This window comes from Manis pentadactyla, chromosome 6 (genome assembly GCF_030020395.1).
Source record: "Manis pentadactyla isolate mManPen7 chromosome 6, mManPen7.hap1, whole genome shotgun sequence".
Classification (NCBI taxonomy): domain Eukaryota; kingdom Metazoa; phylum Chordata; class Mammalia; order Pholidota; family Manidae; genus Manis; species Manis pentadactyla.
In genome coordinates, this window is record NC_080024.1 from 149,024,100 (window position 1) to 149,049,265 (window position 25,166).

General features: G+C 33.4%; 1 protein-coding gene across 6 annotated transcripts in view; it reads right to left on the reverse strand.

The window, feature by feature from the left end:
• CDH19 (cadherin 19) overlaps positions 1-25,166 on the reverse strand; it is a 71,171-nt gene that overhangs the window by 24,626 nt on the left and 21,379 nt on the right. For 5 of the 6 annotated variants that reach the window (XM_036876778.2, XM_036876781.2, XM_036876776.2 and 2 more), the window contains 6 exons: positions 24,408-24,702; positions 14,489-14,608; positions 11,472-11,636; positions 7,760-7,944; positions 6,964-7,217; positions 2,359-2,480 (listed from right to left, as the gene is read on the reverse strand). In XM_036876778.2, coding sequence (XP_036732673.2) covers positions 2,359-2,480; positions 6,964-7,217; positions 7,760-7,944; positions 11,472-11,636; positions 14,489-14,608; positions 24,408-24,702 — 1,141 coding nt within the window. The remainder of the gene's footprint in view (positions 1-2,358; positions 2,481-6,963; positions 7,218-7,759; positions 7,945-11,471; positions 11,637-14,488; positions 14,609-24,407; positions 24,703-25,166) is intronic. The other variant, XM_036876779.2, reaches the window with a different exon arrangement.

The following is a 25,166-nucleotide window of genomic DNA, read 5'->3' on the forward strand; positions in this document are numbered from 1 at the left end:
CTTACAAACTAGGTCTACTTTGATTACTTGTGTTGTGCTGGTTACTAAATATTTGGAATTCACCTTTGAAGACAATATATAATGGCATAATTATAGTATTTATCCATTCATAGACCTTGTTCATGGTACATTTGTAAATATACATATATATGTTGAAATAATATTTTTTATGGACAGCAAAGACAGCTAAAAATACCTCAGCGTTCCTCTAGAGAGCTTCATGATACCCCTCCAATAAAAAGTAATTGTTTAATTAATGGGATCAAATATAATTAAATTATCTTGCAAACTTTTTATTCCATTCACTCATCCCTTTTTCCTATTCACTCATGAAAGAGAGTGTTACATGTCTTGGAATATACATAATAAATTTTAAAGGTTCTGCTTTTTATTTACTCACATTACAGTACTTCTAATTTAACAAGAAGTGACATATTCTTACAAAAAAGCCCCCTTATGTATAAAATAAGCTTATAGTATGTAATTATTTATACAAATGTATTAAAACATGCTCTGCTCCTGTAATAGCTGAAACTATTTTACAGAAAAACACATTTTTCAAAGATGTCCAGTATTCCCTTGAACTGATATGAACTCTTTCTTAATTGTTTTGTAAATAGTGACATTAAAATAAATTATTCTCTGAAATAGCCAATGAGAAAAAGCTTCTTTCTCTTAGAATAAACATCTTGGTGTTTTCTGATACCAACAGCCTTGGCATTACGGCATTACTTCTGTGGCGGCAGACATTTACACCTTTGCAATACTTGCTCCCTGTCCTTCATTGTTTAAACAGAAAATTCAAAACCCAGCCCCTCCCTCCTGCAGTGTTTCCATAGAGCCGTTCAGTGCATGACAAAAAATACCTAAGGGCTGCTTTCCCTCTACCGTGTATCACCTGCCAGGTGCTCAGTAAAGTGAGGAATGAGAAATGTTTAAGGGCTTAAAAAAAGCCAAGAACATAACCAAGATTATTAAAACGCTATGCAAGGTCAGTTATGAGAGGATGCACTCTAGAACACTTCATATTCATAAAGTTAATCCTTTATAGTGCTGTATTAAACCCATTGACTAAATAATGGCAATGATCTTGATACTCTTTTATCTTGTGTTATACATATTTCCTTGAACTTGAATTAATATGATTAATTTAATAACTAATTGATACTTTTGAAGATACCCAAGCAGTCAATCAGAATGATTTTATCTACTATTTATAACCTATCTCTGAAAAAAAATTGGTTACTACTGATTACTGAAGATGTAACAATCAGCACAACTGACATGAATTTGAAAGTGTATTTATTATTGCTTTGGTGATGAATGCTTATTGCTCAAATCCTTCATATTTCCTCTCCATAATTTCATTGAAACACAGTCATTTTTAAATACTTCAGTTTTAAAGGCTGCCTTGATGTGTTACCTTGTCTCTAGTGTCCAAGAGTATGGCTAACATTTTATCCTAGAAATAGAGGAAGGCAAAGGCATTCTGTGTTTGATGTCTAGAGAATAGTCGTCTCATGAAGTAATAGTCTCACCTGATTGTGGTGAAAGGGTACAACATTGCTAGTCAGTTTTGAATTATTTAAAGGTTAAAACTTTAATTGCCACTCAATGTGTAACATTAATTAAACATTTCCCTAAATTAAAATTTTGCTCTAAGGGAAAGATTCCTACAAAATAATTATTTTAAGTTCTTTCCACCCTTACCTACTTTTAAGGGTAGATTTTTTTTTGGTAATGTACACAAGACTTTCTTTTTTCATTTTACTTATAACTTAAAAAAGAACTTAAAAAAGAATACATATATAAAATACTATCCAGTTTGTGCATTTTATTATATGTACATCAAAATAAAATAAAATTTAATAAAGATAGAACACAACACCGAATAAAGCAGAAAAAAATTGTCCAGTTTGAAAAAATACTTGCAAAATTTATATTCAATTTTTATATAAACTGATAATTAAATATATCCATTAAACATAGAACTATGTAACTACCTAATAAAATGGATACAAAACTACATAATAAAAAGCTTTTAGAATTTCAGGTGCTTTTTGTTTCATTCCTTGGTGTTTTATGAATTTTCCATGATTTATTTATTGTGTTAAAAGTATTCATTATCATAACAAATATGAAATTATTTAATGGTATATATATAAAGAAGCTATAATAGGGATAAACAGATATTTCTCACTTAAAATAATGAAAAATACACATGTATGAGTTGACATATAAATACATTTAACTCTAATTCCAACATTTTAAGCTAGTTTTTTGATCCTGTGTTTAGAGATTACTGAATGGTTTAAAATGTATGGTGAACTAATGTGTTATTTCCAAATGAGTACTTACATTTTTCTGTGGCCGTAATACTTAGGTTGTACCAAGCACTATTCTCTCGATCGAGAGGGTTAGTTGTGATGATCGTACCATTGTCATCAATTCTGAATACTTGGCTTCTGCTGATAGAATATCTATACAAAAAAAAGTATTCCTTACTTTCTTTGTATAACATTGATATATACACCCCTTTTAAGCAATAAAAATTATTAAATGCATTCTCCCTATACATGTAATGTTGAACCATTTCAGAAAGATACATTCTTATACTTTAGGATTCAACTCAGAGTAGAGAGAGGAAAAAAAAGTAACTAAAGTGGCCTCAGATTTAAATTGATGTATGCTAAATCTAAACACGTGTCACTCATTCTCATATGCAAGAGAGAATTTTAGTAAGTGAATGATATGGTTAAAAAAATGGCAAAATGTCATTTGTAAAATGAAGAGACATACAAACAAATGGGGGGGGCAAATATTAATGCACATGAATCTTTTTTTTCCTTTGAAGTAATGTAAGACATGGCCTCTGCCTAGACTATGTTGTTTTGTTTTCCCACACCACACGGCTGCTAAAGCTGTGCATTGTATTCCAATTATCTGTTGCTGACATAAAATAAATGTTTTTGTTTGTTTAAAGGAAACAGTTTGATATTATTTAATAAAAAATAAGGCATATATTTATCATATATACTTTATATCATATATGTACATACATAAACATACACACCCTTTCCTCCCCACCCCCCAAAAAGGAAAGCTTAGCAGATCTCTGTGCTGTTAGAGCATGCATGGGAGGAAGCGAGATAATAAATTTCCCTCATGCAAAAGCCTAGAAAATGATCTCAAACTTCACAATGAAAGAAGCCTTTGAAGTACTCAGCATGTCTTATCTGCTTGCAAATGATTAATAATAAGAATTAAAGAAGAGTAATAACTAGAGTTCAGTGATGGCTTCTCATTGCCTATATATTCCCTTAGACTTTGATGAGACATCAATGAGGTTTGCCATAATTATGTGGCAAAAGATGAGAATATTTTAATCTTGAATTGATAGGTCTCTAAAAATATCACACTAATGTGTAGCTTGGTGTTCAGGAGAGAATTAAAATAGAAATCACTGAGAATTAAGCTTTAGACTAATTTAGTTTTAACTCTACTCATTTTAAACCTTTATAAGCAATTTACTTACATATCCACAGTAGTCACATTTCCTACTTAAGAGATTTGTTGACAATATGAAGGAGTAGTTTAACAGTTAATATTTTGTATTTTACATTTAGAATATTCTGTTTCTATAATACACTATTCCAATGGTGTATGATAGAAAACCCAATAGTTTGAGATCATTTCCAAATAAATGTTTAAAAAATTTATGACCTTGAGTCATCGGTAACATTTTAAATAATAGTCAATAACACGCCATTTAGGAAAGATGTGTACAATACATTTTAGAAGGAGCTTGGGGTAAAAAGCTTAAAATGTGAAGTGTTGATGTTTAAAAGATCAATCTGTGGTTCACTTCAAAATTCCTTTTCATGGAACTCTTCATTCCTCTAAAAATGCTGAATGAATAAAATGTGAGCGTGCAATATTTTCTCATTGCTCCACCACTCTGGCTGGAAGCTGTGAACAAACAACTGCCATGTGTGCTTCTCCAGATGCTGTTCTCTCTCGTTCTTCATCCTAATATGCCTCTGGGAGAGGACTATTCCCACTTCACAGAAGAGGAAACAGAGACACGTAAAAGCCAAGCCCATAAACACAGGCTCGATCTTTCCAAACAGGGTGCAGCTCCACCGGGTCTTTGGAGGATTTTTAAGCATGGGTGAAAGATGTTTAAAAATTGTCTCTTCCTCCTGGGAAAGACATCCTTGTCATTCTTTTTTTTCTTTTCTTTTCTCCAACTACCCATGAAGCTGCTTCCTGCTCACAACTTGGGCTGTTTCTCACATATGTGATCACTCCGGTTATCTTTTCATGGGAACGCTTGTAGCTTCTCTCTTTCAGGGCATCTCAAGGGTCGGTATGAATCCATGGGCATAGTGTTGTTCCTATGATTTCCCGATAATAGTCCTTAATGTCCATGGGCTAAACAGTCACATGCCCTCTTTCACTTATAATATTTTTGTCTGTTTCTTCCTCTTAGTTGTCTGGCAAAGATCGATCAATTTTACTGGTATTTTGCAAGTATCAGCTTTTGGCTTCATGGTATGTCTGTATTGTTTTCAATTTTATTGCTTTTGCTGTAATGCTTTTGTATTTCCTTTTCTTTCCCCTGCTGGCTTTGAGTTTAACTTGCTCTATTTTTTTCTAACAGAAAAAAATATACTGTTTTTCTCATATCTACAAAATATTTCAAAATAAGTTTTGTTTAAAAGAAACATCAATAATATCCAAAGAATGAATCATGCACAGTAGGGCAAAAGAGTATATTCCCTATATCTAGAATCTAAACAACATGAAAGATACTAGTTTTGGGGGTCAAAATTAAAATCTTAAGGGGAATTCCTTATGAAGTTCCTCATAATGGCGTGATGAAATTTTTATTACCGAGAAATTCTGGGCTCTTACTTGCAGTAGGAAGGCTCCTTACTAACAACTTTATCACCTCACTTTCAGGTCTAAATAAAGCATTCTTCCTTCATCCCTGAGCCCTGGTTTTTCTCAAGCATTTACCATATAGTTTATTGTTATAATTCATATCAAAGCATATTTTACTTGCATTTTCTGCTCTTAACAATGATAACAGTATTTTGTTAAGTCTGTTTATTCCACCCAAGGCTTGCTGAAACTGAGCCTGAGAATCTTCATACTTGACAGAAACATCAGGTGATTTTACTCAGAAGGAAAAGCTATTTGCATCATGTATAATTTGTTTTGTTTACTGTATGTTAATCTCTTCCCCCAAACAATGGAACATCCCTCTGTTCCATGTAACAATGCCCTATCATTTTCTTTAGTTTCCATGTGTCTTACCATGGAGTGGGTATGAAGGAAGAGATATCAATTAAAACTCAAACTGAAATCATGTAGCATTTTGATTTCAAACTGGATCTTTTGCCTCCAAAACAAAAAGGAAGCCTCCTGAAATACATTCATGTGGTTATTTTCATATACATTTAATTTTGTTTTCATGATATATTTTTGAACATTTGCTAAATCAAACTATACCACATGAAAAAAAAATCTGTGATCCTAACAAATATATGAAAAGCAATCTTATTTGAAGTGCAATTCTAAATGAAGGAATGCCCCTAAAAGGGAAAGATATTCTTCTGATGGGCACTCCCAAACCATTTTTAAAAGAAATCAGTTTCAGTATAAAGGTGAAAATGATTAGCTATGTTTTTGGTAGAAGATACATTATCACCAGTAGTGATACTACAAACCACATAATGTCTGTTAATATTTGGACGTGGTTCACTTACTTGTTTCATACATATATAATATTTTTACTTGTAGTAAACATACAACTCTAATAAGTTTGTATTATTTTAAAAATCATGTCACGTTTTTAGCAATATTCATCAGGATCATTGTAAAGTGTTAATCACTCATTGCCTTAACTATACCACTAAGATTAGATATTTAAATTGTCTCTCACACTTTGTTATTATAAATGATAATATAACGAACATCTGAATCTTTAAATCAATTTTTAGAACTGTATATTCTTTAGTATTCTCAGAAAAATAAATAATAAATACATATACTACTTCAAAATTTAAACAATTCCTTAACTGGGTTATAATTATATGTAGAACATATGTATATATATATATATAATGTATATATATATATAATATATATATATATACATTAGGCATATACTTATATCTATTACTAAATAGGAATACTACATATTAGAAGGCAGCAATTTGTGATGAGGAATTACCGTAGAAAAGTGGGAGCATTTCTCTGCTTCAAAAATTTAAAAATGCTCCTTTTTTAAAGAAGCCCCTCCAAAGAGCAAAGCAGTAGCCAGCATCTTAATAAGTACATGGAAGTTTGTGTAATTCTCTGGACTGTGGAATGAGGGACACAGATGAGTAAGGGAAGGTGGTGGAAAGAAACATGTAAGAGGATTTGCTTTTATGTCTAACCAGACCTACAATTTGAATATTGAAAAAAAAATAGTAACTCAATAAAATATATTGGCTAAATAGATCGCAAATAATGTTTAACTGTAATACAGAAATTTATTTTTGACCGGACTTATTTCGAAATATTTTTATTTTTTAAAGTGAAACCCTGCAAAAGCTTTCTCAGTTTGTGAATATCATTTTAGTTATAGTATTTAAATGAACCACATTTTCATCAGCTCTGTCTGCTCTGACTTGGTGTAATCAGTGCTTCTTTTCCCTCATTTCCTTACTCCAATAATACAGTTTATTGCACCACATTTTAGTTGGTGGTTGCCTGTTTCTTACTCATGTTTGCAATTGCTTATTGCATTGCATTTAAACCAATACTTAAGGCTCCCTGTTTTAAATTGTTTCAACTGGTGCAAATTTTGTAAGTACCATATAAAAAAACAGATATATCCTTGTTGCATTTGTATGAAATTTTATTTTTAAGCTTATCTATGTTCATGCAAAGCTGGCCTTCCAGACATACCCGATAGGAGATTTCCTCTGATCTGGATCCATGGCAGAGACCACGCCTACAGATGATCCACGTGGGCTTCCTTCAAAGACTTCAAATACGTAATATGGGAGGAGAAAAGCAGGAGGCTCATCCTCATCTTCCACTTGGACTCTAATTAAAGTGGTGGCGGCTTCCGCATGATATTTCATGAGCTGCTCATCAACATGGTGGTTTTTAACTTTTGCTCTAATACGATAGTGGTTCTGGTGCTCAAAATCCACTTTCTACAAAGAAATACAGTGTAAACGACAGAAATGGCTTCAGTAATCCAAAGCACTCTTAGAAAAACAGTGTTGGTTGTTAAGTCTCTGTTGCTTTTCAGTTAGGTTTCACTATTTACATATATGATCCCACTCATACTATCATTAAACAGTTGCACAGCAAACCCCTATGTGTATTTTGTACTTAAATCTATTATGAAATGTTTTAGATAGTAACTATATTTTTTATTCAGGATTAAAATTATACTTTTCTGGGCATAAATATCTTATGGAATTGAAAATTAATTTCTTGTTATTTAAGATCTTTTCAGAAACTTTGCCCTCTATTTGAAAACCTTAAAAAAAAATGTTCTACAAATAATCTGAGGAGCTCTGTAATGACACTCTCTCCTCTCTAAACTCCTTTCCTCCCTCAGCCATAAAGCACGGGTTCTCATTTCAATTACTTAATGAAGCAAAAACTAGTTGGCTACACAAAATAATAGTATGTATTTATTATTTGATTTTGCATGTTTCTGCAAAGCAAATCACTTTAACACATCTACCTTTTTTAATATAACTATTCCTTCTTGGGTTTCATTATTAGTAATGATGTCAAATGTTTGTGAATGATCTTCTTCAATGCTGTAATCCATTTCTGCATTCTCTCCTATGTCATTGTCATATGCCATGATTTTTCCTATAGAAGTCCCAATGGGTGCATATTCAGAGACAGTTAAGCGGTATAAACCTTTAAAAACAAAATTCAAGGTATTTTGCACAATAGTTAATGTAACAAATTTCCAATTATAGCACCTTTTATTTGTGGATTGTATGAAAATCCATACCCACCCTTTTCACCAGTTACTTGTTTTAAATTAAACTCTCTCTCACTATTACATATATAATTATATACATATATATAATGTAAATGGCAGAATGCTAGTACATGAGGTTCAGGAGGTAATGGGACAGGACTGGATGATAGCAAATCATTTAGGACCATGGAGGTAATACTGAGGCCTTTGACATTTACTCTGAGTGAGATGATAAGACACTTAAGTAATTGATCTGCCTTACATTTTCATAAGATCATTAAAGGTGAGTTGGAGATAGACCAAAGGAGAACATAGTAGAAGCAGGGAGAATGGACGAGAGCCTATGGCAGTAATAGAGACAAATTAAGAGGGTGGCACGAACCAAGGTTGTGGAATGGAGGTGGTGAGAAATGTTCTGATTATGGATATTTTTAAAAGGTGGGGCCAACAGGATCCGCAGATAATTGCATGTAGATATGAGAGAAAGAACACAGGGAAATGTGACATGAAAACCTTTCAACAAAATTATTGTCAATTATCAGGAGAAGTGTGTGTGTGTGTGCATGTGTGTTTGTGTTTATGTGTATTTGCTCACAGAATATAGAAAATCAGGAATTAGCTAGAATTGTACAAAACTGACTGTCCATTCAGTCTGGGTTGGAAATTAGAATTCACCTGGACTTGGCTCAGTGCAATCTGAGTCTGATCATTTGAGTTGCCTTGAATATGAACTGAATGGGTGAGATTTTGGCCTGAGCAATATGAAATCATTTGTTAGTAATTAAGTTGGGAAAATCTGTAGGAAGATGAGGTTAGGAGGAGAGGCGTGCAAGATCAGGAACTCAATTAATTGTATATTAAACTTAACTATATGCTACGTTAATGAAGATACTGAGTAGACAGATGAATATACACATGTAGAATTCATGTGACAGGTTCAGACTAGAGGTATATATATATTTGGAAGTTGTCAGCATACAACGTTGTATTTAAAGTCATGTGGCTGGATGAGAACACAAAGAGTGAGTGTAGAAGTAAGAGATGAGGGATAAGGTTTGATACCAGAAATATGCTAACGTTTAAAAATACAGATGAGGAAGAAGCAAAGAAGATTATTGAACAGTGACCAGTGAGGCCGAAGAAAAAGCAGGTGAGGATGAAGTGATCCCTGTCAAATTCTGCTGGACAATCAAACTCCATGAGAACTGAGAATTGATTTGATTTATTTGTCTATAGGTTATTGATAGAATTGGCCAGATGAGTTAGGCCAACTAGTGAGGAGGAAACCTAACTGGAATGGGTTCCAAGGAGTTTAAGGGCAGTAAACAGTACAACGAGCTTGATAACACTTCAATGTTTTTCTTCTCTAAAGGGAAAGAGAGGAAAATGAAGCATCATTAGCTGGATATGGAAGTGAAGTTAAAACTGAGTTTCTTTTATTTCCTTTTGTTTTTAAGATGAAAAAAGACACTGCTTCATGTTGGAATACTAATAGTAATGAATGAGCAGAGAGGACAACTGACAACACCAGGGAGAGGGAAGGGTCATCTGAGTGATGCCGTGACTGAGAAGTCAGGGGAAGTTGTTTACAACTGAGGATGGATATACTGCATATCTGAATTGAGAGAAGGTCAATGGGATTTGAAAATAAGGGAAAGCAGTTTGAAAAAGAGAAAGGAGGTAAGAATGTTTTTCTTATGGAAGAATACATAATACATATATTTTTGTATGATTATGGTGTGGAAAGGGAATAAAGAAAATCATACAGAAGAATGAGGTAACTTTGTGGTGCTAGAATTATGTTCACCCACACTCAAATATGACTGAAGGTGGTAATGCTATCACCTTACATGAGAATTCTGGGTATCTAAAACAATTTTGATACCATTCAAAATGTTCTAGGTCATTCAAATATGTGTGTCTATCAATGTGTATCTATTTATACATATAGAAATATATATTTATATGCATAAAGTTAAATATATATAACAATATAAATGCATATATAAACAATATATATTAAATAATACATATCAAAAATATATATTAAGATATATATGTATATATTTAAACATATGTACATGCATGTAATACACATTATAACAATTTGTATATATAACATGTATGATATATAAAACAATATGTATGCAATATATTTTGCATTAATATTTATGCAAATATTATATTTATACATTGATATAATGTGAAATATATATACAAATATATATAGTGAAATATATAAAGTTGTGAAAAATCAGAAGAAAATAAAGGCAGCAGAAGTTTCAAGGACATTTTGTCCCAACAAGCTTCTTCCTTGGGATTTCTGTCTTCTACTTGTTATTTAGTCTTCATCTGAATAAAATGTACACTAGATGCAGACTACATATGTGTATATATATGTATATATATATATATAATTCAGTCATAAAAAGAATGAAATATTCCCATTTGTGACACACTGGATGGACCTTGAGGGCATTATGCCAAGTGAAATAAGTAAGACAGAAAAAGACAAATATCATATAATCTCTTACATGTGCATTCTAACTCATAATTGATTAATTGGTTTAAAAAACCAAGCTCATAGATACAAAGAGAAGACTGGTAGTTGCCAGAGGTTCAGGGCAGGGCAATGAAATAGATGAATTATTTTTGTTTTTAGTTTAAATAAAATAAATAACATACAGTCATTTAAAATCATTACTTGTAGTACATAGAAGAATAACTCCTCAAAGATATCCGTGTCCTAATACCCCAGAACTCATGAATATGTTCCCTAAAGTGGCAAAAGGGAATTAAGGTTGCAGACAGAATTAAGATTGCTAGTCAGCTGCCCTTCAGATGTGGAGACTGTCCTGGTTTATCTAACTGGGCCCACTCTAAGCACAGGTATACTTGAAAGTGCAGGAAGACGCAGAGTGAGGGTCAGAGACACGGCGGTGTGAGAAGGGTGTGACACCCTTCACTGCTCCTGAGATATAAGGGCTATTCACAGGGCCTGAAAGAGGTCTCGGGGAGCTAACAGTGTCCCCCAGCTCACAGCCACTAAGGAAACAGAGACCTTCATGCTGTAACTGCAAAGAACTGAATTCCGCCAACACCCAAATCCAAGGAAATGGATTCTCCCCTAGAGTCTCCAGAAAGGACTATAGTCCTGGAGACACCTTGACCTCAGCCTGGCGACACCTATACCAGACTTCTTTAAGATAATAAATCTATTTTAAGACATGAAGTTTGTGGTAATTTGTTACAGAAGCAATTGAAAAATGACAATTACTCTTTCATTTATATTTGACTTTTCACACTAATGAAAATGAGCACACCTCAGAAGAATAAACAAATTTATTTTATATAATTCTAGTGCTGTTGCCATGCTTTTAGGAGGCAAACCCTGACATCTGCATATATTCAATATATTTATGATTACATTATAATGAAAATCCAGGATGCTTCTACTTACTTTCTTTAAACATAGGCTTATTGTCATTAACATCAGAAAGTTTAATTAACACACTTGTTGTTCCCGACAGTGCTCCAGGCAGACCAATCATATCTTTGGCTTGAATAATTACCCAGTACTCATCTTGTAGTTCTCTATCCATAGTAGATGATATTCTTATGACTCCTTTAAAAAAATATAATAAAACTTAAATTATTATTTCATTCTTAAGCATGGTATCTTCTTAGTTAATTTCTTAAGAATTCAACTATATAATCATTCTTTTGACATATTTTGAAATACTCCTATGTGCTGGGCACTGTCATAGAGGAAAAAATATAATAATAATAAATTAAAGACCAATTCTGTCTATAAACACATGGCTATCACAATACTAAGAACACTACTAGACACTTAATAAAATACTATGTTAAGATAATCCATAGGCAGAAAAGAGGAATGTCTCATTTTTACCTCAACCTATTTTCTTATATCTTTTCTAAGATAATGTTAGTATGCTATAATTAACTTTTTCCCTAAAATTGGAAGAAGTTAGTTTATTATAGGTAAATGTATAAACTACAACAGAAAATTCATGCAAAAATATTGTGCATCTGTGATGTTCAAGTTTATTTTGAATCATGGTATATGAAGAAGGGCTGGTTTTTGACCCACAGTTATTTATAATCTACCAATAGTGATAAATATATACATAAATATTCAAACTCAAGATGAACCATGACATATGTTGTGATAAATGTCCATTTTCTATAAAGTTATTTAGTAAAAAAATTAATTACCACTAAAAAATGAAGGAAATTTTTAAAATGGTACATAGGATAAGGAGGTACAAACCTAAAGATTCTGGGAACACATAAGCCAAATACAATAAAGAGAATGGCAATGACCATTCTTCATACGTGTCTGGGAAAACATGTTCATCAATAAATTTATGATACTGGAAAAAGGTGATAATTGACCATATTATGATGGCATTTTAATTGTAGACTAAAGTGTTCCGCATCAATAATCTGTTAAATGAATGGGTGTGGAAACAACTGAATGCATTAAACAGATGCTGTTAGTACCTCCGTGTTTGACTCAAGAGGGAACTGTGTTTCAGAGTAGCCAAGGAAAATAGCACTGGAGCTTATGGATGATACATCCAAAGGTATAGGTATCAGTCAGGCAGTGAGCGGCTTTGGCGCCCCATGTGTTCCTGGGGGCTTCAATTAACTTTGCCTACTTTGTTTTTAACTTTTCTTCTCACTGACACAATGAACAAAGGACATAGATTCTTAGATCCTCATATACACCCCAAAATCTTACCACTTCCATGTTTTGGCCTCACTTGTCTTGCTGCTCACCCGGCTTCTCCTCCAATAGTACAACCAATATCTTTAGCTAACTTGCTCAATATATTTAAAAGGCCAGTGAGCATTGGGGGGGAAAGGTAGCAATTAAAATGGTCAAAAAAGTCCAGAATGACCCAACATATGTCTAGTATCCCGCTTTCTACTCTCCTCCTCTGTACTTTTCTACACTGGCCTCTTGTCAGTCTAATGGCTTCTGTGCTCTCCCACCTCTGGAATTTCCATATGTTCTTCCCATAACCTGGAATGCTTTCCATTCCCTCTCCACCTTGGGCGTGGCTAGCTGTGCTTTCTGCTTTCAAATGCCTTCTGCCTAGACCATACGACATCAAGTCCTCACTTTCTCCTACTGGACCTTGCTTGTTTTACTTCATAATATTCATAAGCTGAATGTATGTATTTAATATTCACATGTTTAATAGCTATTTGTAAGTTCCGAGAGAGAAGTCCAAGTTGTTTAATTTGTTTGTTTTTGTTATTTATTAAATGTTGTAATTTTGTACTGCTGGTCAACATACTCAGCAGTACAAAATGGTCTGTTACATACTCAGCCCTTCCCAACCAAGAGTGTTGAGGGAATTGAAGCCTAATGTCTTAAGACATCTGTAGCATGTGGGTGTAACTTCTGTCCTGTGCATCTAAAATAACAGAAGATAGCTACCATTAGAGTTAAGATTATAGTAACGCAAATCATACTTCTCAGAATGTGATCTCTAGAGACCCTGATTGAGGACAGCTGAAACATTACATATTTACTAATGAATCAATAAGAAATACTTAAAGATTCACTGGAACACTTTGATTTTTTAAACCTTTTATCTCACCAAGATGGCAGTAATATTTGCCACTTATCAACCACAGAATAGACTCTTACTTCTTCTGATCTTTACCACATTCTTGGGTATTAGTTGTGGATTAGTATGTGTGAATGTGTGTTCTCATCTTTAGAAACTATAAACTCTGAAAGGCAGGATTCATATGGGCTTAATCTTTGTTTTGGACACAACAATCAATATTTGTTAAATTAATTAGTATCATATCATTCTTGCATAGGCAATAGACACATTTAAAAGAAAAGATAGAATTTTTTGTTCTATTTATTTAAAGTAGTCAACTGGTTAGTGGAAATTGGAGAAGTATAGAAAATCAAATATTATACTAAATAAAAAAATACATAAAATACAGAATTACTCTTTCAAGAGTGAATTCCCCATTCCAGTTCCTATATCCTGCCCTAAACTCAACCATATTCTCAGTTGTGGTTGGATGTGCAGGTGTATATCATTGTGCTTCTAGTTTGCATTTCCATGATGACTAATGAGGTTGAGCATTTTAATATGCTTGCAGTATTTTTATATACCATCTTTTTGTTAATTGCTTGTAAATGTCTTTTTCCCATATTTTTAAATTGGATTGTCTCTTTTTCCAATTGATTTTGTCATATGTTTTACATTCCATACATACACAAATCATTTGTGCTATGGATGTGGAAAATCAAATCTCTCCAAATTAAAAAAAATCAACTAAAAGACTAAAAAGAATTGAATATTCAAAATTACAACCCATTTATTTATTGAACAACATGTTTGTAAGCAGAGAAATTTTGCTCTGACTTTTGCCTACTTAGAATCATGTTGAATTGCACTTTATTTCATTCAGAAATACCTGTTGTTGATTCAACAGAGAAATACGGCTGGCCTTGTAGTAGGCAGTACAGGAGGCGAGCATTATGGCCACTTGAAGGATCGTCAGCATCAGTTGCTGTGACCCTGATGACTAAAGTTCCTGAAGAGAAAACAAACAGTAACAAGAAATTAAGACTGTGGTCTTATTGAACAATGAATTCAGTTCTATAAGGCATTCTTTCTTTGGCAAGTAAGATGATAGATTAGTCCTCCTTGTTCTGAGTTAAAACTAATACCTTTCTGATAAGACATTGCCTCATACAAATTAGCCCTAATGCCCATATATACAATGTAGAATTTTAAATATGTAGATCTATGATATTATGAAATATAACTATTAAACAATCCATTATAATATGTAATTCAAGATCTTTCAAAGGTGTGCTATTAGTGGAAGAATCAAAAGGAAACTGGAAACAGTGTTCTTCAAAAATCATTGTGGCAAGTATCTCAAAAAAACTACAGAATGTTGGTAAAAAATTAATAAGGACTATTGAAATGAGCTTGAAATAGTATCAAGTTTAGGATGAGCATAATTATATTTTGCTTATTTAATTCCCTTCTATAAAATACTTACACCCTTTGAAGAATATATTTTTTAAAGTACAAAGCAAAATCCCAGATACTTTTAAGGTAAGCATTCTTATTACAATTCAGTAACAATCAATAAAAATAATAGGAATAAATATGTGTACATTTAAAATTAATGCTCAAATTTTAAAAATTTATCTTTAAAAATACTGAACTTTCAATTATCTATATAGAACATTGAATAGCATTATGGGTCTTGTTGAAAATCTGCACTTACTGAACCACTGTATTTTGTGTAAATAAGAATGACAGTATCAATGGCACAAAATCAAAGAGCCTATGTTTTTTCTTTATGAATACTATCATGAATTTTTTTCATTACTAATTGTTTCAATCTAATTTTATAACCAAGACACTCCAATGGGAAGCCCTTCCATTCTATGTTGTAACAAAAATCCTTGAAACTCTTACCATGGTCCTCAACTGTATATAGTATTTGTTGTTTTGTCTTAGTATGTTACTTATTTAACACTTGTACAATCACTCCAATGTAGACACATTAGTTTCAGGTGTTTAAAAATACATTCCCACTCTTTGTAACAACAGGGATGACCTTAAGAAGATTAAGCTAAATAAGGTAAGTCAGACAGAAAAAGATAGACCCTGTACAACACCTCTTACATATGGAATCTGAAACACTGAACTCAGAAACAGAGCAGACTGCTGGTTAGTGGGGGCTGGGGAAATTGTGGAAATGTTGATCAAAGGACATGAAATTGATGAATAAGATGAGTAAGTTCTGAAGAGTTAGTGCACAATACAGTAACAATAGTCAACAATATTGTATTATATACTTCAAGGTTCCTAAAAGACTTGATCTTAAATGCTCTTACCACAAAAAAGAATTGATAATTATGTGATATGCTGGAGGTGCCAGCTAGTGCTATGGTGGTAATTATATTGCAATATATAAGCATGTCAAATCAACACACTGAACACTTTAAACTTATATAATGTCATATGTCAATTCTATTTCAATAAAATAATAAATACATAATAAAAGACATTTCTGTGTAATTGTGAAGAGTTAGGCCAACAAAAAGTCTTCTTTGGGACCATCAAGTCCATCAGTTTGTCTTGGACATTGGTTCTTTATGTGGACATGTCCATTTACTTCTCCTACATTTCCTCATTATGTCTGTATTTCATTTCTTTCTATAGAGGTGTCACGTCACATCCCTAGTTTCCAGAATTGGACTACCTGCATATAGATTCAGGAGAAATAGTCAAAATTATTGTATGGTTAGTGGTTGACCAAAAGAAATGCTTGGTATTAAGGCATTAGCCTTCCTAGTACTGTATGAAAAAGGATCAGGAAGACTAGGAAACTGCATGGATTCACAGATCACCCCTGCGGTTCATTCACAGAAACACAAGTTACGGAGTTAGGTTGTTTTTCCCAGTTCAGTTTTTTTAAAGCACATGTTTAATTGATGCTTTGTCGACTTATAACTCAAACATATCTCTTCAGTGTCCTAATATGTCAGTCCCTAGCTCTCTAGTAAATGGAAAACCTAATGTGAAAAATTAGGTTACACAAAATAATTCTCTGTGTGGAAAATACAAAAAAATCAAACACTTAGGAAATTTAGTGGATAGAAACAACATGATATCATAAATATCTAGAATAACTCTCCCATGTGAATTTAGGGAGTTCAGTTTCTGGGGAAATATTTATTATTCTTTTTTGTAAGACTCATGGCACTTTTAAATTGAAAGACCAGATCTAGAGAATTAGGATAATTCTACAATGTTTCAATGGCAACCATTGATATCACCCAGTGCTTGATTATGAACCATCAATGACTACTCAGTGATTCACTTTTTATATTTGTGTCTGCATATGAGCATGTGCATGCATATACTATTAAAAATTACTATAAAAAACAAATATAAAATAAATGGACATGATAAAAAATATGCAGAATTGCCAAGAATTCATTTCATATAGTTTTGCTTTTAATTCTTACTTGGTATTTGTTGCAAAATGAAGCAACGTTCATTTCTTACATCATTTTAGTTATCTGACTTTTTTTTTAGTTCTTCAATTTTTTCTTGCTTTTTTTATCCATATTTCAGTTTTAACTCATTAGAGTAAGTAACTTTAAACTCTCTTAGATCTATTTTCTAAGGTTTTTCTAAAAAATGTCCATAGAGAGAAGTAAGCCTATGTATTTTCCTAATCAGTAATTTAAACACCACAATAAAAGTCAAGAAATAATCAAGTAACATAAATAAACAGTAATAATAAATAAATATCAGAGAAATAAAAAACAGAAAAGCATTTGATAAACTTCTTTATATTGATGTTTCCATTTTGACTTGTCGTTTGTAAGAGATTCAATCTGTACATCACTTGCAGTTAGGGGTCAGCTACATAGTACACACAAAACTGAAAACAGAAGCACTCGGAGACCAACCTTTCAATTGAAAAACAAGAACAGTTTCAGTTTCCCTTCCTTAAATTACCAGTTAAATATAGGTAAAGTGACACTTGGGTGCTATGAGAAATAATAGTTTAATTCCCACTCATTTTTATACAAATACATGTAGCCCTTCCTTCTATTTGTCTGCAAAATCTATTTGAGCTGCATTACTCATGGTTGAATCAAAACGAAACTACAGCAATGCTCTTTCTAGGCTTACATAACTTCTGTTTATGGCATGGTCACAGTTTACTGTCAGAATCGCTCTGACAGGTGGGATATTATTTATATACATATATGATGGATTCTATGTAAATCCCTAAGAGAAATAGTTGAGAATAGCCATTGAAAGGGGTCCTAGCTAGGATTCTAAAATTTTGCAAGTATTACTTCACATAAAGGGATAATTCAATTGAGCAATGTAAAGTTATAATAGAGTATGACTAGTTAGGTTCATTCTAATTTAAGATTGTTTTAAAATTAGAAGATGAACTGATATAATTTGTGGCATTAACAAAGAAAAATATTTAAAAAATTCTCATTAGATATGTAAAACACATCAGAAAATATTCAACTTCTTTTTAGGAAAAAAGGCAACTTTCTAAATCTGACAAAGGGCATTTTTTAAACTTTGACAGCAAACATATTTTATTGGGAGAAGTTAAAACTTTCTCCTTGAAATGTTTACTATTGCTGCTATTCTTTCAGCATTGTACTGAACCTCCTAGACAATGCAATGAGGCCATACCATGTAAATATAAATAAATGACAAACAGATGATGATGACAGATGGGTGACCAACAGATGATTGATAGATACTGAAAAATAAATATGTCCTTTAGGCTGGGGTTGGATCACTCTCGGCATTCACTTGTGTCCTCAGGTGACATCAGGGAGGCACAGACAGCACTCTGGCACAGGTGCCTCCTAGGGAGGCAGTAATAATGTCTAAAGCCATCTTATTTTTTTTGGAGGGCAGATTTTTCATTAGAGACATTTCAGTGTTCAGTAAGGACAGACTTTGCTGGTTATCATTCAAGGTTGCTGGGTGAATTTAAAAAAGGCTTCTGTGTGAGCTCTACTGTCATCCAGGCCATGGAGGGAACAAGACAGAGGCCAAATAATCACACTAGTGGGAAACAGAACGTGACCATCTAGCCTTGAGGAGAGGGAAGTGGGCAGCTTTAGGAACTTGGCCTGGTTGTGCATGCCATACATGTTGGCCAGGGAGGCAGCACTGAGAAGACGGACTGGGGATGGGATACGTCAGACCAGTGCCCCACTTTCTCCCCTCTCAATGGTACGTGTTCCATTCCAGGTATTATGCCTTTCAACAGGTCCAGCTTGGGGCAGGACAATGGGATCCCAGCAAAGACTGAGCAGGTCCTCCTCACCCAGGGGCGCAGGGTAACTCACCCATCTCAGCAGGACATCTCATTACAAATTCAGTTAATTCCTTTCCCAGGTGTCATGGGACTTGGTGTCCTCTACAGCACAGTATGTTGATCCATGGTGAGTGTTGGGGCAATGGCTGTTTCCTGTTACTGACATACCTTTAGCATAATGGGTGCCTTGGCAGGGGTCCCCAGCCTGGCATATGGGACAACAGGCTCTACTGGCTGTTCGCTGAAATGTATTAAAGCCTGGGATAGTACTTTAGTCCACCTAGCCAAGATGGTTTTACTTGTAAACAATTTAGCCTATTTTAATGTGGCATTTTTTTTCCTTTTTACCAATCCTACTGCTTGTGGGTTTCAGGGGAGATGGAACCTTCATTCTATGTCGTGTTTTCTTGCCCAGTCTTGCATATCATGATCTTTGAGATGTGACACCCTTTACCCCCTGCTATTACTGTCTATTCAACAAGGGCACCTGTAGACAATGCTCAGTTTCTCTAATTCCGTAGTAATGGCAGCCTGGTTTGCACAGTGACAAAAGAAAGCTTAGGGAGGCCAGAAGCAGTGTCCACACAAACCAGGGCACATTTAGAACATTCACTCAAAGAAAGAGGGCCAATATGACCAATTTGCCAGTTCCTCATAGGTTAGGAATTGCAATGGTTGGCTTCAGACTCCTTTGGCAATTGTCTGGGGCATTGTTAGAATATGCAGGACACGATGTTACTGTATTAACCAAGTCATTGTACTTCAAGGGCGATCTGGCAGCCTATGCAATATGCCAACCCACCTGGATACTGGGTGGTCACTCTTTGATGCACATAGTTTGCTCTGCTACTAAAGGGTCAGTTGCTAAGGCTTGTAACCAAGCTAGGGCATCTCCTTGACTGCCAGGGGCAATCAACACTCTCTTGGTTACTGAAGGGTTGAAAGGTCAGCATGCATCTCTGAGTTGAGTCACTATAGCTTGATCAGAGATGGCTATGTTGTTTGGAAATGCAAAGAGCTGGTAAATGGATTCATAAATATGTTCTTAAATCAATTTGTATTTATCCTGTAGGTTAACAAAAGTTTAACGACAAAAAATGATTGTGATTACATTGATAGTTGATATTGCTTGCCTGTATTACTCTTGAGAAACGTTTTCATAAGTCTAAATTTAAACCAGTTTTGCCTTTCTAGCCAGCTGTTATTTTTTGCAAAAGGACTTTGTGAAAAACTGGAGATATTTGACTCCCTGTATTCCAAAAACTTATTATTATGTAGGTGGCACAGGATGTAAAACCAAGGGCTTAAAAAGAAAATTGTTCACTAGTCTCTGGAACCTGCATTTTCTGATATACTTTTTCATTTGTTATGACACACAGAAAATCATAGTGAGATAATGGTATATCAATATAAAATAAAATATTTGTTGTATATGAGAAATTACATGTTCTGTGGCAACGTTAGTAAGTGCAAACCCTATAAAACTACACAAAATTATTGAATATTGAAAGTATATTGACAGTATGAATAATATGATTTCTAATGAATTTTATCTAATTTCCCATCAAGAGTAAAACTTAATGTAAGAATAGTGTGATTATGTCAATAGTGATTTATATGGATTTTAATACTAATCAGAAGTATTCCAGGGAACTGAATAATTCTCACTCAAATGTTAAGTTTAATACTAGTAACAAAACTTTATTACATGATGTCTCATATTTCATACAGAATGCTTTATCTTCTTGAGATTATGGGAGACATCCATAAAAATGTATGAGTGAAAAACGTTGAGATGCAGACTAATTTATATATCATGTAACTAACAGAGAAGTCAGCAACTGTGGCATGGACATTTTATATGTGAAGTTTACATTTATTATAGAATATTAAATAAATAGCATGCCATAGTTTAATATAGTGTTTGAATGCCAAGATTTGAACTGTAGATTTCAAAGTGAGTGATTTATTTTAGTATGTAATTTTTCTTGTGTTAAGTTCAGAAGCAAAAAGATTAACATGCTTTTCTTAGAATGAATATATAAATTGTCTAATAGGAAAGCTATTTTTACATTCAGTTTTAGTATGAGTACATTTTAATTAACCTGAAACGAATTTATTGACAGGATATTGAGTTGTATGATGGCCAAATTTAAAGCAGCACAGATTAAATAATATTATTTTGACCTATACTTTGAATCTGTGATTTTGGTAAAAAAAACATATAAAATATTAGATAATCTAGTAAAATTAAAACTTCCAAAATCAAATTCAGGATGAAATATGGTTTAATCAGTGCATCTGCTCAGTCTTTCACACTGAGAACTTACTTTATTAGTATGAAGGTCATTATTTGTTTACAAGTACTGATGGGTCTGCCGTTCTTGTGTTTATATTTGAGATGCAATTACTTTACAACCTAGAACCTCCAAGTGAAATTCAAGAAAAAAGATGATATCCCACTTTTCACCTTAAATATGCAACATTCTTCAAATATTCTTGTTTTTCTGTCCACAATCACCTAAAAATTAGGTCATTTTTATTATTGCTATTGTGTATTTTTGACACCTTTCCTTTTCATAATCTGGAAGAATTCAAGTCAAATAAATTGGACTGGGTTTAAGAACTCAGACAATGATATATTCAGAGACAATACAAAGAGCAATCAACCCCAAGTACAGGTTCAAATATAATAACTGGTAGTTGTTCTAACACACAAACATATTGAAAACAGCAGAGAATAAAATGTTTGCACTGGTTGGTTGCTTTGTAAAAGATAAAATAGGCAGGAAATCCGGAAACAAGATCAATATTCAAGAACCTATTAAATGGCAATGGATATGGAATCTAGAATATGTTTAGGTAAAAGAATCCACATTCATTAAGGGAAACACAGAAATCACATACAACATTAATTGGTTTCTTTAAAGCAAAGTAAAAACTTGTAGGGATGTTTCAGAGGGAAACTGTCTACAAAATGGTTGATAGAGCAATAGGGATGCTCCCCTATTTCCATATTAGGCAACATTTCTGACAGCAGCTGACCATCATTTTGTTGGCCCCTTACTTCCATGGGAAGGCATAAAAAGTGTTCCTTCGTTTTAGCATGATTTCATACAAAGCCTGAACCCTGCCCGTCACTCCCAAGGATCAATGTTTTATGATCCCACAGATCAATATTTTGTGAACTCTATCAAATCAACCAAAGTGAGGTTAGATAAATGCATGATACAAATACTGTATCATACACACTGTAATCCCCTCATGGGCTCACTCTCTTAGCTCTGAAAAATGGCTGTTTTGCACATCCTCTTCTCTAGGTAAAATTCCAATTTGCTTTCAATTACTGCCTTTGTCTCACACTTCATTGACAGAAACAATCACTTATGAACTGGTTTATCATCAACAAATGTTTTAACTTACCTGACTTCTGACTTACGCCCACTCTGCTATTGCCCTGAATTCCACAGTTCTTTCTCTTCTCAAGAACAGTTTTCCAGCAGTTACATACCTCTTGTTTTGCTTCAAAACAAGATCATTTGGATCATTCTTTTGGATCATTCCCTATAGTCTGTAACTGTGCCATGAGGTTTCCCATTTAATGAACAATTAATGATTCAAAAATCCCCTTCATCTTCATCTCCAAATCATTCCTCACAACTATATTTTTTTCCTATAACATAGCATCATTTAAAGTTGGCCAAATTCATTGTCACATCCTCTTCTCCATCCATTTATGTAACAGAATAATCTACAACATACAGTAGTTGGACAAGTTCAAGCAAATTGCTCCTTCCAGAATCACTAGAAGCCTTCAACTTTTCAAATCAAAAGTCACTAGTCTGTCTTGATCTCATCCAAGTCTCACAGCAGCATTCCACACAATCAGAAGGTATCTTTTTCTGCAGCATCTCTTCCTGTCTTTCTCTTCTTTCTACATCACTGGTTAACCCCATTCACTCAAATTTATCAGCCAACCCCTTAAATTAACAGTCAAGTCTTCTCTACCTCTTTTCTGCCAAGGGGATCTCACTGCCATGCCTGACATGTATGGCATGTATGTCAGGAACTCCTATATCAACACATGCAATCCTCATCAAACTGCTATAGGAATTTCTTCCTAGAACATGGAATGACTGGCCTCTCTGTATCATTGTTTTCAAATATCACCTCCTGAAATGTCCCTGCTTCCTCCAGTCAATTAATCATTATCATACTTCACCCATTCTTAACACTTTTGTAACATACAGCATCAAATATTACCTCGTTTATTTAAAATAGTTACTCATCATTTATGCATTATAACTAAAATATAAATTCTGCTCTGGCAATCACCTTACATATCTCCTTTAAAGTTGAACCCCTGGTTTCAAAGAAAAGTTCTTAGACCATGTTAGGTTCACAATATATGTTTGTGGAAGGAGAGAGAGGTGGAGCACAAAGAGGAAGGAGGGGGACGAATTGTTTCCTTGCCTAGCTTCCAAAGAGAACACCATTAATGTCTTATTTACTTCTAAAAATAGTTGATCTTGTTACATACTACAAAGCTACAATTGTTTATGCTGTAGTTAAAGACCTATATTCTCAACACATGTAGAAAGAGGTCTTTAAATTGCTATCTGGAATGTAAGCAACAAATTCAGGAAAATATACAATGGAATATACAATTTTAGACTCACTGACTAATGAATCAAATGTTTAGGTAAAGAAGGATTAAAGCACATTAGCATAATTTAAAATGACCATTATTGGATCAAAGTTAAGTTTATCACACTTCGGTAAATTTTACCAATTAAATTTGACTATATATTGTACTATCAAAATTTTCTGACTGAATGAATGAGTGGACAAATTTTGCACAGCCGTACAATAATTTTTCCCCTATTGGGAAGATATTTCTGATTCCTAATGAAGTCAATATATTATAAAGTAGTGTGATATCTTATGGAAAACCCTCTCTTCTATATGTATTATATTTAAGATATTTATAAAAATTACATTGTTTGGAAAGAAACTTGAATATGAATACAGCTGTAAAGAGGTGTTCAACCACTGTTTTTAGTCTTCATGTTCCACAATTTTGATGCATACAGTATTGTTGTCTTATAAACTAGCTCCTCTTAGTTTTACATGCATATCTTTCATGACCATATGTGTTTTTTTAGTATACAAAAGTAGATTTTTGAGGGAAAATAAATTCTTGTATTGAAGAAACTCATAAGTGAACAAGATAAAGCACTCAAACAAACAGGTTTAACCTTTTTTTCTATTGAAGACTGAGATGATATATTTTAACAACACAAATAACTTATTAACACTTAGTACCATTTTTACAAAATTTTGATGAATTGTCTCATTTCTCAAAAATATTACTAAACACATTTCCCATCAGGAAGTACAAGTATAGAACTTGAAATAATTCATTTCCAAAACATGCTTGAAATTTAAATCTGCTTTCATTGTTAACGTATCTTTGATGTAAATTAATATGCAATACCTTCTGGAGACAGCTCTGGGACAACGGCCTCGTAAGGTCCATCTAGGAATTGTGGCTCGTTGTCATTGATGTCCGAGACTCGGATGACAAACTCCGACTCAGGCTCCACAGCCCTTCCCGTTGTGGCGTCTGTCACCTGGGCTCTGAGGGTGTAGAGGGAGCGCTCCTCTCGGTCAAGCTTCTGTACTGCATAGAGGTCACCTGTTCTTTCATCGATGACAAAAATACTCCCAGCTCCAGCTCCCAAAAGTTTGTACTGGAAAGAGTTGTTTCCATTGTCTAAATCAGATCTTAGCTGCAAGTGCAAAGAGGGATAATTTAGTCTCCAGACATGTTAAAATGGTCAAATCAACTGTAATGATTTTATTTTCGTGTCTGTTAATGATTCCCCAACTTAATAAAATTCCATGTAATTCTCCTATTATATTAATATGATTAAAATCTATTACTAGTGATAGTAGTCTTTGAATTTTCAGTGTGAGGCACTATACAAACATTGTTACTTTAAATAATTATTCTAATTAGAATCTATAATAATTGGAAAAGAAGCCCCTTTTCATAAATTATGCAAAACAAAGTTGGTTCATGTTTACTCTATAATTACATTCTTAGTCACTAAACCATACTTTCAAATATTTATATTAGATTGGGACCTAGTGACATATAGGAAGATAATGATCTAGATAAATTTAAACAGTGATGTTCTATCTCTAGGCTAAAAACACATAGAAAATATGGAAATATTAGTAAGAAAATTAG